Genomic DNA, 12,717 nt, shown 5'->3' on the forward strand with positions numbered 1-12,717 from the left:
CCCCTTTTCTCTGTTATGTTATTCCTTATCTCTGTGTTAATTATCTCACTGATGTTCTCTGCTCTTTTCTGCAGTCCAGTGAGTAGCCTTATGATCAATCATTGCTTTAAATTCTCCATCAGGCCTGTAACTTAGATCTGTTTCACTTAGATCTGTGGCTGTGGCCTGGTCCTCTTCTTTCATTTGGGAAAGTCTTCTGTCTTCTCATTTGTCTAAGTCTCTGTGCCTGTTTCTCTGTTAGGAAAGTCAGCCCTGTCTCCTGTTCTTGAGGGTGATGGCTTTATGAAGAAGACATGCTGTGGGCCCCTGCCGTGTGCTGTCCCCTGCCCCCCAGGGCCTGGCGCTCCCCGGAGTGTGTCTGGTATGAGCTCTGCTCTTATGTCCTGGCCGCTTTGTCCTTCAGGCCGGTCGTCTGCAGAGGCTCTCTTTGCCTGTCGGGGGCAGTGTGTGGTCCCTGGTCTGAAGACGGCGAGTTTTAACCCCGTGTGCTCTGGTTGGCTTGTAAAACGTGACCTGTTGCTGCTTGGACCAAGGCCTCGAGGTGCACGACTCCCAGAGGGGGAGATGTGGTGCCAGCCAGAGTTTGTGGGGTCTCGGGGAGGCTGCTCACCCTACTGGGACAGAGGCAGGTGTGCCTAGCATGGGTGGTTCTTCTGGAGCACAGCGTTGGGGGGACCTGGTATAAGCATGTTAGGTGGCGAGTGTTGGCGCTGCCGGGTTCCTGCTAGTGGCTCTGTATTTCTGCTGAGCCACGGGGCAGGGAGAGGGCACGGGCCACCAGCGCCTTTGTGCCCCGCATTCTCTCCGGGAACGCGGCCTCTCTGGGACACACTCTGAAATGAGTGAGCAAGCCCCCGGCTGTGTGCCCCAGGCGTCTTCAGACGGGCCATCGCGGTGCTGTGTGCCGGTGGCCGGTTTGCCCCGCACGTTCTCTAGGCACAGCGCCGCGTCTCGCGCTCCTTGGCGCTCCCAGAGCCCAGCAGCCTGAGCCCTACAGCCCCAGGCTTTAAGCACCGCTGGTTGGAAGAACTCACATGGTTTGGGCGCTCTCGCTTTCCCAGCCGATTGTTCTATCAAGCTGCCATTTTTTTCTCTAGGTGCTTTAAACTCTATTTCCATTTCGTTAGGTCCTTCTTTTTTTCCCATATGCTTCTGCTTCCTGGGCTCCTTCTCATTTCATCTGTGCTTCTGTGATCATTTTGGTCTTCTTTTTGAGTATTGACTACTCACGTTTTTATCTCCTCTTTGTCTCTTTGCTGAGTTCTTATTCTGTTTTGTGAGTACCCTTAAAAGAGGTGATTGGATTTTTTTTTTTAAGATTTTATTTATTCATGAGAGACAGAGAGAGAAGCAGAGGGAGAAGCAGGCTCCCCGCCGAGCAGGGAGCCCGATGCGGGACTCGATCCCAGGACCCTGGGATCATGACCCGAGCTGAAGGCAGACGCCCAACCATCTGAGCCACCCAGGCGCCCCGAGGTGATTGGATTTTTAAAAAAATTCATGCCATAATGTCTGCTCAGAATTTTCATGTATTTGGCTTTTGTCCTGATATATGTTCATTAGGTAAGTTTAGGTGCTCTTTTCCTGTTTCAGTTTAAAAATTGGCTTTGAATTGATGCTGTACCATTTTAAAAAAATGACCCTAGAATGACTTGACTTATCCTGCCCTATTTGTGGGAAAGCGCCTTGGCTGTGTGCGTGTGCGCATGCGTGTGTAAGGGAGTGCCAGGCCCGGGGCAGCCTTCTGTGTTTAACAGTTGCGATACTCTCTGCTTCAGTTTCCACAGACATTCTGCCTCCCACTAAAAGGGCCTTTCTCTACGGCCCTGCCCTCTCCGCTTCTCTGAACCAGACCATGTCCAGGAGGTCCTCCGTTGCCAGCCCAGCTCCTCGTCTGCCCACTTCCTTTGCTACACCAAAGGGGGGTAGATCTTTTGCACTTGAGGGTGAACCCCTCACCTTCACAGAGCACATGGTTGCTGGGGGTTCCTGAGATGTGCTGCCCACGGTGATTTGCTCGTCTCTTTGTTCCCCCCTATCTTTTCCCCAGTAAGGCCTCTGCTTTATCTTCACTCTCTGGCTCTGGATTTCATGGTTCTCGTGATATGCAAAGGATAGGGGTTGTCACTCTGGGGTGAGCCCATACACCCGGAAAGTGTATTTTGCTGGCATTTTCTGTGATTTTTTTGCCATTGGGCTTTCTCACTATTTGCTTCCCCCCTCATCTTGGATTCATGGCAGATACTAGCTCATTTTAGCGGGCCTGGTGCAGTTTGTTTTGCATGATATTTTGGATGAGAAGATGAGTGTTCCATGGGCATATTTATACTGGGGTCTGATGTGCTCTTTAAAAGGCTCTCCAAGGCCCCGTACTGAGAACAGACTTTGAGGGAATGAGCATGGAAGCTGGGAGCAGCCGTTCAGGTGTGTTAATGACGGACTGCGGTCCAGTGGTGAGCAGCAGTGCGGTCCTGGGTCTGTTTTGAAGGGCAGCTGACTGGGGATTTGCTCATGGACTGTGCAGTGAAGGAGCCCAGTCATTTGCAGCCATGCACAACTGTCTCTGAAATGCTGCTTTTGCCCTGGGGAGCTGCGGGCGGGCTCTCTGTGGGTAGGACTGGTTCACAGGAAGACTTCCCCTGCGGGCCTTGCCATCTTGCCCAGTTGCCAAAGTGAGCAGCTCCTTACTTACCTGCTGGGGTCCTTTGGTGTATTTAAATTCTGGGTGGAACTGCTTTTCCTTGGTTTGTTCCAGATCCGTTGTGGAGATCTCGAGTGCCCGTGGGCTTCGTTCTGCAGCTCTTCCTGGTCCCAGCAGCCCCCTCCGTGGCCCCTCCGCACACACAGCTGTGATTCAGTCTAGACACTGGTTCTTGGGCCCCCGTGGTGGTGGGGGGGGGGTGCCTTAGCTGCTCCACACCCAAGGGGAGAGCTTTAGTCATCCACAGACTGTCCTGGTGGTTGCCTTTAAGCTGCTCCTGCTAAATGCTGAACTGATGATCCTTGGCCAAAAAGAATGGCTCCCAAATCTGCTAGGGCTTCTACTTGGATGGTGCTTCTCTATACTTAGGTTTATTCATTATTATTAGGATCCTATTTGCTTCCTCTCTTTCAGATTAAGAAAATTTCTGGTCTGCTGTTTTCAGTGCTGCCACAGTTCTATTATTATTTTTATTAATTTTGTCCTTTCAGTGGGGGAGTGGGGTGGAAGGGAGGCACACTCATGCACTTCCCTTGTTTGCATTGTCCCTTCAGAATGAGTGGGGGGAGTATGGAAGAAAAAGTTTTTCTTAGGTTCAGAGGATAGAAAATGAATTGGCTAATACGTAATAGATTTTTTTTTTCAGGGCCTTAATATTTCTGACTTTACTTTTCGTGGATGCTTAATTACAGTATAGGATAAACATAATTGGATGTTACTTAGTTTTTCTTTAAAGATGACTCCTTGGTGGGGCGCCTGGGTGGCTCAGTCGTTAAGCGTCTGCCTTCGGCTCTGGTCATGATCCCAGGGTCCTGGGATCGAGCCCTGCACCGGGCTCCCTGCTCGGCGGGAAGCCTGCTTCTCCCTCTCCCACTCCCCGTGCTTGTGTTCCCTCTCTCGCTGTCTCTCTCTCTGTCAAATAAATAAATAAAATCTTAAAAAAAAAAAAAAAAAAGATGACTCCTTGGAGTGTAGAATCTGAGAAAATATAATTAAAAATGATCTATCTAGTTTATGTCTATGGGAAGTTTTAACATCGCCATATTGTTTCTAATTAAATTACCTACCTGTAATGATGTGAAGTAGGAAACAACCTATAATTTTGTATTTTTTCTGGATTGGGGAAAATGTGTCTACCTTAAATTTTAATAAAAGGGTAGGATATAGAAGACTGCTTTGGGGGAGATACTCTGAACATTTAAGAATGAAAAACATGTTTTAAATGTAGAGTTTGCATAAATAGCAAGATTGCATGTATTGAAACATTTTCCCCTTGTATTACATTCCTTCAAAGTACATTTCCTTACTAGGTTGTGATAATTTAAACCTCACTACTATGATAGTTTTGTGTACTAAATTGGAAAGGTATTTTATGTTGTCACTGTGGGTTGGGTGACTAGTAATGTTTCATATTAATATTTAATATTAATGCATTGAGGCAGGAATTAAGATAAAAGCTTAAAACGTACCCCTCCCTCCCCCCGCCCCCGGACCAGAGGTAGCGTTGGTTCATTTTTCTCTGTAGTGCAGGCTGATTTCAGTCATTCTCCCTTATCTGCAGGGGGTACCTTCCCCCAGTGGATGCCTGAAACTGCTGATCATATCCAACCCGATATATATTGTTTGTTTTTTCTTATACATACATACCCATGATTAACTTATAAATTAGGCATAGTAAGAGATTAATAATAATACTAGAACAATTACAGTATACTGTAATAAAAGTTAGGTGAAAGTGGTCTCTATCAAAATTATCTTATTATGCTGTATTCATCCTTGTTCTTGTGATGGTGGTAAATAAAATGGCTGATGTCTGCGTGATGAGATAAAGTGAAGACATGACCTACGCATTGTGACATGGCATTAGGCTGCTAGTGACCTTCCAGCAGTATGCCAGAAGGATCACGTGCCTTCCTGAATGCCTTCTAGGATTAGCTGTTGCCAAGACAAATCCTCAGACATGTTGTCCAGAGAGAGGTTTTTTGGACTCCAACAGTTCCTTATTTGAGATGTCTGCTTCTCAAGACCACTCCCAGATTTGGTGATTCAGTGGGAGGGCACATAGGACTCAGCACACAGTTGTACCCAGGCTAAGATTTATTCTACTGAAAGGATACAAAGTAACATCAGCAAAGGGAAAAGACACATGGCACAAAATCCAGAGAAAAGCAGGAAGAAGATTCCAAGAGTCTTTCTCTTTGAAATCATAGGACAAGCTGTAATTCCTTAAGACGTGCAAGGTGCTGTCTGCTGGAGAAGCTTGCTAGAGCACCCGTGCCCGGGGCATTCATGAGGGGTTGGTCAGCCAGGCACCTTCTGCCCTGCCAGCACTCAGATTCCCAGAAAGAAAGATGATGTTTAACGTAAACCACGTTGTCTGTACAAACATTGAGGCACAGTGAGCCATTCCTACCAGGAAATGGTGGGAACACTCCTGAAGGCCATCTTCTGATCTGCCAGCCAGGACCAACCTTGCCAGGAGGCCTTTCTAAGGATAACGGTCTCAGGCTTGCTATGTTGACTCTTTTCTACATGACTCTTTTCTACATCAGATATCCTGATGCCTTGTGTTCTAGATAGTCAAGTAAAGTATTCTAAAATAAGGCAAAAACTGTAATATGGATTGTTACCAGACTTCCCATACCAGGACAATGTCATCTGCTTTGATCGATAGCTTAAAAACAGTAGGTTTGTAATAGTTCCTTTTGAAACCCCTAGATGACTTAGACATTCTGATTGCTGATGGTTCTTCTTGCTCCCTTTCTAAGCCTCTGATTCTTCTGAATTGTGGACCTGTAGCTGACCATGCAGATTTTCTTTGCCACGGTCTTATTTTCCTATGTAACGATCAGTTCAGTCGTAGTGATGGAAAGACTGCTTTGTATAAAGTACGGATATGAAGGTGTGGCGGTGGGAAGGTAGGTGAGTAAACAGCAGTGAGTTTTATTGAATGGGAGTAAAAAGCTACCTAAATTCAGCCTTCATTAGGCCTTTTGTAAGTTGGCTAACAAAATCATCACCATCTCCCTTAGGCTCTTAGCAGTAATGGCAAAAGAGTGAAGGGGCTGGGATGGTGATGTGAGTATCAATCTTACGGGATAAGTAGAGTTTATAAATTCCAGTTCCTTTAACAGCATTATCTTAAACGTTTATTTTGACAGCTATTCAGGATTATGAAACTGCGCAGGAACACAATGAAAATGATCAGCAGATTCGGGAAGGTCTAGAGAAGGCACAGAGGCTATTGAAACAGTCGCAGAAACGAGATTATTATAAAATCTTAGGAGTAAAAAGGTGAGTTATTTAAAATTTACATTGTTATTTTTAATCAACTGTTTTAAAGTTTATCATTGCTCTTATTTTTTCTCCTCTGATTCAGTTCCTTGCTTTATATAATTTCAGTCCTGGATTAAACCTAAGCATCTTTTTCACATCGTAACCATCATTTTGTTACAGGTAGATTTCTTTCGACTAGTACTGCAATGATGGGGGAATAAGTAGTTGGTGACAGAGGGATGACACTGTAGCGTGAGTAGGCCCTAGCCTAGATTTTTTGGGAAGGGTAAAGAGGAGTGAGCTTTCTTTTGGTGGGGACAGGAGGGTTTTGGAAAAGCAAACTTCTCTAGGCCAGATTATAAAGTGGTGCTTTGAGAATTAACTTAAAGGCACTGAGATAGACAAAAGCTAGGTAAATTATACAAGATCCACCTTCCCTGAGCAAGGGAACCATCAGTCTTTCAATCAAAAGTCTGAACCAGAACTAAGGAAGCTAACCAGAAGCAAAACAGGAAGTGTGGTTCAGAGTCAGCGTTAGCTCTTAAGACCAAGAATTATATCAGGTAGTTTGGAAATCCAGAACGTTTAAAAATGGGTCTGTGCAGTTCTCTCTCTTAAAAAAAAAAAAATCACCAAGATCAAAAGTAATTTCTTCCCATTGAAATTCGGAAGCCTGACCAGCTTTAATGATCGCCTCGAACCGGACATTAAGCTTTTGGCCTGTGACGACATTGGCACGATTAGGAAAACTAGGCTGCTGATTTGCCAGTGGGATCGTAACTGTCAGTTTTTGGGGGTGGTATGTCTGGCACTTTTTGACTAATGAGCATTAATTTTAATACTGCTCAGAAACGCCAAAAAGCAAGAAATCATTAAAGCATACCGAAAACTAGCACTGCAGTGGCACCCAGATAACTTCCAGAATGAAGAAGAAAAGAAAAAAGCGGAGAAAAAGTTCATTGATATAGCAGCTGCTAAAGAAGTTCTCTCTGATCCAGGTATTGTTTGTCTCTCGAAGTGGCTGAGTCAGTGGTTGGTGACTTACTAGCTCTGTTCCCGGTGTTAGACGTGTGGGGTGGGCAAGCTGCCCCCCAGCCTGGCAGTTCCAGAAGTCCAGTTTCAGGCCTGCCCCTGCCAGACTCAGGGCCCCGTGGGCCTGGCGCAGGGGGACACGAGCAAACACGGAAGCAGGAGGCCTGGTTCGACTCCTCTCTTCTGCACAAGTGACTAGAGCTTGTTGAGTCTCCGCTCGTCCACCTGCGATAGGAAAGCACAACAGTGAGGGGGAGGTCTCAGGTTCTTCCCCCCTCCCCCCCAATGATGAACTCTTCATACCAAACTTGTAGGAGCGTGATTAGGAAACCGGGGTGCCAGGCTGGAATGTACTAGCCTATCCTGTGTTCCCCAGGAATCCTGCCCGAAGTCAAATGTTCATTAGATTTTCCAGTTGCTGGAAATGCTTTTATCATATGCTAAAATAGCCTGGAAAATGAGAGAGAAGGCAAAGAAATTAGGTAATAGTGAACAATGTTGAGAGATTTGCAGAGGGAATTGAATATTAAGCTGATAACTATTCCTTCTGTCTTTCCATGTCAGCAGGAGCTATGACTAGGGCTAGACGAATTCATCAGAAATAGAAGGAAATGACATTTTATGCCCATTTGGCCAATCTTTTTTGAACATCTGCTTATGCTATGGAAGCGAAGCTTTGTGAGCCTCTGTGCTCATTTATGATCCCGCAAGAGAGGTAGAGCCGTACTTACGGAGTAGAGCAGGATGCTCCGTTCTTTTACTCAGCAGCTGAGTGCCGGCCACCCCTTGGTCTGTCCTCCGAGCTCACCCCGTGCACACGGGAGGGGGCGGTCACAGAGGCATCAGGAACTGCAGTTGCCATTACTAAGGGTTCTTTTGTGTTCCGTTGGTTTTTCTTAGCCCCGTTCTTATTTTAAGGATGAAATAGTTCTTTTGGTCTCTGAGGATGTTAGTCTGCTCTCCTGCCCCCCCCCCCCCCCCCCCCCGGACGTGTTCCTCTGTCCCATTAGTCGGCATTAGTGTCGGTCTCATCGGAGACCTTCCTCGGGACTGCTGGGCATGGCAGTCGGGGCGGCCTCCTGAGCTGTACGCCAGGGAACCTTAGTTCTGCTCGGATCGAAGACGGAGGCCCAGAAAGACGCCTGGCGTGTTGGCGAGGTTGGGACTGCATTGCTGGGGCCAGGATGGTGACATGGCTCTTTGAGTGGGACTTTTGGAGGTCTCCTCCACTGCAATTATTTTTTTCCAGAGAAGAATTTCCTTGGGTAGATGCTTGTGAGGTGAGAAGATTCAGGGGGCCTGAATTTCAATGAATTCCCATTGTCAGCCCTGAACGTCAACCCCTTCTCCATGATGGGTCCCCTCTGGGACCTTTCTCCTGAGACCAAACCTCGGGGCTGGGTGGGAACGGGATGTGTATCAGGCACAACCGTTTGGATAAGAGGAGAGGAAGTAGTCCTCCCCTCACCCCCATGCTTAGTCTTAATTTGCTCGTTTCGTTCCTAGAAATGAGGAAGAAGTTTGATGACGGAGAAGATCCGCTGGATGCAGAGAGCCAACAAGGAGGTGGCGGCAACCCTTTCCACAGGAGCTGGAACTCATGGCAGGGGTTCAATCCCTTCAGCTCAGGCGGACCTTTTAGATTTAAATTCCACTTCAATTAAACCAGCTGTTTTTCTGCTCTTCTTCCTTAATTTTTTTTTAAAGATTAAACACAAAGAAACCTTGTTCCGGGATCCTAATGAAAAAGAAAATTCAAATCTTTTAGTTTGTCCCTGACCAAAGAGTTGTTTTAATAGGAAAAATCGTTCTATATCCCTTTTAGACTGGAGGTTGACGGGTGCACGGAGGCAGGGAGGCGAAGACCGGGTGTGTCTCTGACAAAGCAGCCCATGCAGGTGTTTGGAGGGCCTGGAAGAAGGGTCTGCGGTAGGCGCACCTGCGGCAGGGCTCCCGTATGTGTCTGCGCTGGAGCCCGCCGAGACTCTTCTTCCCAGTCTTGCAGAGGGCAGCAGTGCCCACGTGGGCAAGGAGGAGCCAGGAGCTTCATGAGACGGGGTTGTGTTTTAGGATTCTTAAAGAGAATATCAACATTTTGAGTTGTACGTTCTTGGGGACACCTTTGCTTAGGTTCTGGTCAGTCCGGTTGCTTGCAAATACCTGTAAATTACAGAGCCTCGGCCAATCCACATGCATTTCCCTCTCTGCTGGCGTGAGCGTGGCTGTCACAGGAGGAGGGACGGAGCCCATCTTTTAGAAAACTTGCTACCAAATGGTAGTTGCTGTTGCCAGGTGCAGAGTCTGGATGGATGTGAAGCATGTATTTTATGTCGGGTACCTGCGAGAGAACACGGAAGACCACGGACATAGAATTAACCGTAAAAACATATGGGCCCTTTTGTTTAATAACGTGAAACAAATTAAGAGAGACTATGAAACACAGGTTCAGATAATAGAGCAGTGGTGTCACTTAAAACAAGCTTGAAGTGCAGAATGTAGTATTTTAAGAACTGAAGTTGTGAGTTATACAGAATTTCCTGTTAACAGGACTGCCTTAGAAATGTACAACTGCCTCGGTTGACAGAGACAGAATGCCATGTTCCCCACTTTTAATAAAGGCAGTGGGGCAGCAGCTTGTTCATCCTGACCGACCCTCCTGAACCGTAGTCCCTCCGCCCCCCCATGTGGGACTGTCTGAGGTGGGTGCTACACAGGAGACCTGCCCCTTGACCCGACCCTGATGCCTCTGGATGTTTTCCTGCCTAGAAAAAAATACACGTTTACAAATCTAGTCAGCTCTGGCTACATTTCCACCATCGCGATGGCATCTCTTCTTGGGATACCTTCTTACCTTTAAGAAATGAACTTATTCAGTCTTTGTATACTGGATAATTTTTTCCCTAAAAACTGAGTGTTACTTTAATCAAGAACATTAAATATTTATGGAACTATTGATGCTGCATTTAAACTCTGAGAGAATTACTTTAGATAAGAATTACTACCTTCATTCTGGAAAGGTTTTTTTGTTTCGGCCTCAGAGCATTTTGATGAGTATGGGTCTAATATGTTGTTTTTATGAAATCAAGCATTTTAATTTCAGTGGCGGGAGGTGTCCTGACCATGGCAGCCAAGTAAGTGCAGGGCCTTTCCTTCCGCAGTGATCCTGAAACAGACGGGGAGATTTCCTTAAGTGGAGGGGCAAAAATCACATAGTTGAGCTGAGCAAAACGCCTGTGTGCTTTTTGCATCTATTTAGAAGTCTATTTCTTACCAATAAACTTAATGCATTTTGAAAATTAGTGAATAGTTCACAGCTTTCCTTTCGTTTTAAGGTCTCAGAATTCAAGTCAGTGCTGAAAGGATTTCCGAGGGAAATTCAGTTTTGTTTATTCTTTCATCTTAGTAAGCTCATGACTGCATTATATCAGTGATACTGTTTGCCAGCCTGGTTCTTTGGTACATGAGGTCACTGTGACCGTTTTTGCGATCTAGCAATGGCCTCTACCTACTTTTAAAGTAAGAATTTTCACACAAAATCAGAACAAGGAAATATGAAATCACTTGCCTTTCCACGCAGGGAAGACGAGGAGTCGCCCCAAGGAGCCGGAGGGAGTCAGGACGGTGGCGGGCTGGCCGGTGGGCAATGCGTCCGGGTGCTGCCCACACGGCCGTTTGCATGATTCTGTCCGCACTGGTAATGACTCTTAAGTCCTGGTCCTGAAATTTTACCGTGGGTTCAGTTTAGTCACCGTAACTGAAATGCGCAGCTACTTGCTGGTCTTCAGTGAAGAGAGAGGAGCTACGGGGCCAAGTGCCAGCGCCACAGAGAGACTCGAGGAGGACAGTGCAGCCTGTGACTGTGAGCCCCGCGCCGACAGAAGCTGCGTCCCGCCGGCCTGCTGGGCGACGTCCTCACGCTCACACTCCGGAGAGCTCGGGACTGAACATTTGACTTGTTCTTGGCTTCCTTCTACTTGCCAGTCTCCTGGCTCTTGTTTCTGGGGCCTGTAACTGCCCGGTGACCGTGACGGCTGTTTCTGGAAAAGTCAACTCACAAGGCTGCCTAGCCTTCGCTGTAGTAGATTCCTTTCTTAAACTCCTTCCTTCCTTTTTGGTAAGCTCCTGAAATGAAGTAACCCTTGTCTGTACATCGTGGATATTTCCCACAGCAGCAAGTATTAAAACACATCAGCCTATAAACATGAGATGGTTCTAAAAAGAATAAATTTATTGCCCATTTTTGAAACTTTGTGCTTTCTTAGCATGGATAAATGAAAACTGGAAAACGAAAACCAACAGTTTACTACTGTGAATTGGATGGATGTAATGCTAACTTTAAAATATCTTTAGTCAGTATTAAAAATTTATCTTAAATGCCAGTATGAAAACAACTTTCTGGGACTCTGATAATGGAATGTAAAAACTACCCATAGTTGTTTTTTTTTTAAGGGAAAAATACTGACAACCAAGTATGAAAAAAGTTAACAGAATCACAATTTGAAATTGGCAGCATTTCCTATTCATGGTGGAAAATGGAAGACTTCACTTTAAACACAAGAAATTGGTCAGAAGTTGTGACATTTACTGTGGAAAAAATGCATAAGATGGCTTAAGTTAAAACCGGTTCCTCAGTCAGGTTGGGTTAGAGCTGCCTGCCTTAAAGCACAGGGTGCTGGCAACAGGCCTTGCAAAAGCTCTAAGGACCGTGCGTGGTGTGACCTAGAGAAATTCATGCAACTTCGTTGAACGTAGTGGACTTTCCCATATTTATAAAGGGAGGAAGGCAAATGCTAATTTGTCAACAAATAATATCCTTATTCTAAATCAGATCATTCCTTTTGTTAGTAGCAGAGTCTGTTCTGCAATTGCAAATGATATTAATAGGTGGGGATTTTTTTTTTTTTAATGATCGATCTCATTTGCTGAATGATTTAAGAGTACAATTAGCCACTGCGTGGCTTTATGTATAGTGACAGGTGTTGCACTCATCTGTGGTGACCTCTTGCCTGCAGTGGAAAGCAGCTGGAGGAGGAAAAACGTGGAGATGTTTGAGAAGTTAAACTACCACTCCTACTGTAAGGCTGTTACTGGTTCTGAGACAAGACTAATTTAATCCATCTCAGTTTAGTGTTTTAATAAAAACCTGAAAATTAATTGAAATGGATCTCATATGTCTTCAAATATGGGTACTATTTTTATGCCCGTGTATTTTCACATTTAATAAAAATATTTATGGTCAAATCAGTATTTTCTTGCTTTCGATTCATGAGAAGTCTATCTTCCAACTTTGCTTTGCATGTAGTCCAGAGCTGGGGTGACGGGAGGGCGGCCCATGTATGTGGAGCTGAAGGAAAGTCCAAGCACGAAAAGCAGAAATGGTTAAACCTCTTAACCCCAAAAGTCCTAGGACAGCTAGGACTTTAAGTGGACAGTTCTTTGGTTTCAATACTATTAAAATCTAGTATTTAAATTGGCTTTGTTTGAAGCCTTTGGTTTTTATACCATAATTTGCACATTTCTGTAAAAGTCTTTAAAAGGGTTTTGCTTGGGGTGGGGGGAATGCTGTTTATCTCGATCAAAGTTCTTTTTTCTTTTTAAGTAATCTCTACACCCAACATGGGGCTTGAACTCACAACCCCGAGATCAAGAGTCTCATGTTCTACTGACTGAGCCAGCCAGGTGCCCCCGTCACAGATTTCTAACTACAA

General features: G+C 45.5%; 1 protein-coding gene and 1 long non-coding RNA gene across 2 annotated transcripts in view; one reads left to right on the plus strand and one right to left on the minus strand.

Moving 5' to 3' along the window:
• The window catches only part of DNAJC3 (DnaJ heat shock protein family (Hsp40) member C3), a 71,275-nt gene extending 59,022 nt beyond the window's left edge, over positions 1 to 12,253 (plus strand). The window contains exons 10-12 of the mRNA XM_028112077.2: positions 5,863 to 5,995; positions 6,827 to 6,975; positions 8,516 to 12,253. Of these exons, the coding sequence (XP_027967878.1) occupies positions 5,863 to 5,995; positions 6,827 to 6,975; positions 8,516 to 8,673 (440 nt within the window). The 3' untranslated portion in view covers positions 8,674 to 12,253. The remainder of the gene's footprint in view (positions 1 to 5,862; positions 5,996 to 6,826; positions 6,976 to 8,515) is intronic.
• LOC148164777 (uncharacterized) lies at positions 5,982 to 7,963 on the minus strand. Its single transcript, XR_015767916.1, has 3 exons — positions 7,741 to 7,963; positions 7,313 to 7,459; positions 5,982 to 7,234 (listed from the first exon to the last, which is right to left on the minus strand). It is a non-coding gene; the product is annotated as an uncharacterized LOC148164777 (long non-coding RNA).
• Positions 12,254 to 12,717: the final 464 nt, after the last annotated feature.

The sequence above is a fragment of the Eumetopias jubatus genome, unplaced genomic scaffold (assembly GCF_037043125.1).
Source record: "Eumetopias jubatus isolate StellerSeaLion01/CBP00866 unplaced genomic scaffold, mEumJub1_p1.0 scaffold_3, whole genome shotgun sequence".
Classification (NCBI taxonomy): Eukaryota; Metazoa; Chordata; class Mammalia; order Carnivora; family Otariidae; genus Eumetopias; species Eumetopias jubatus.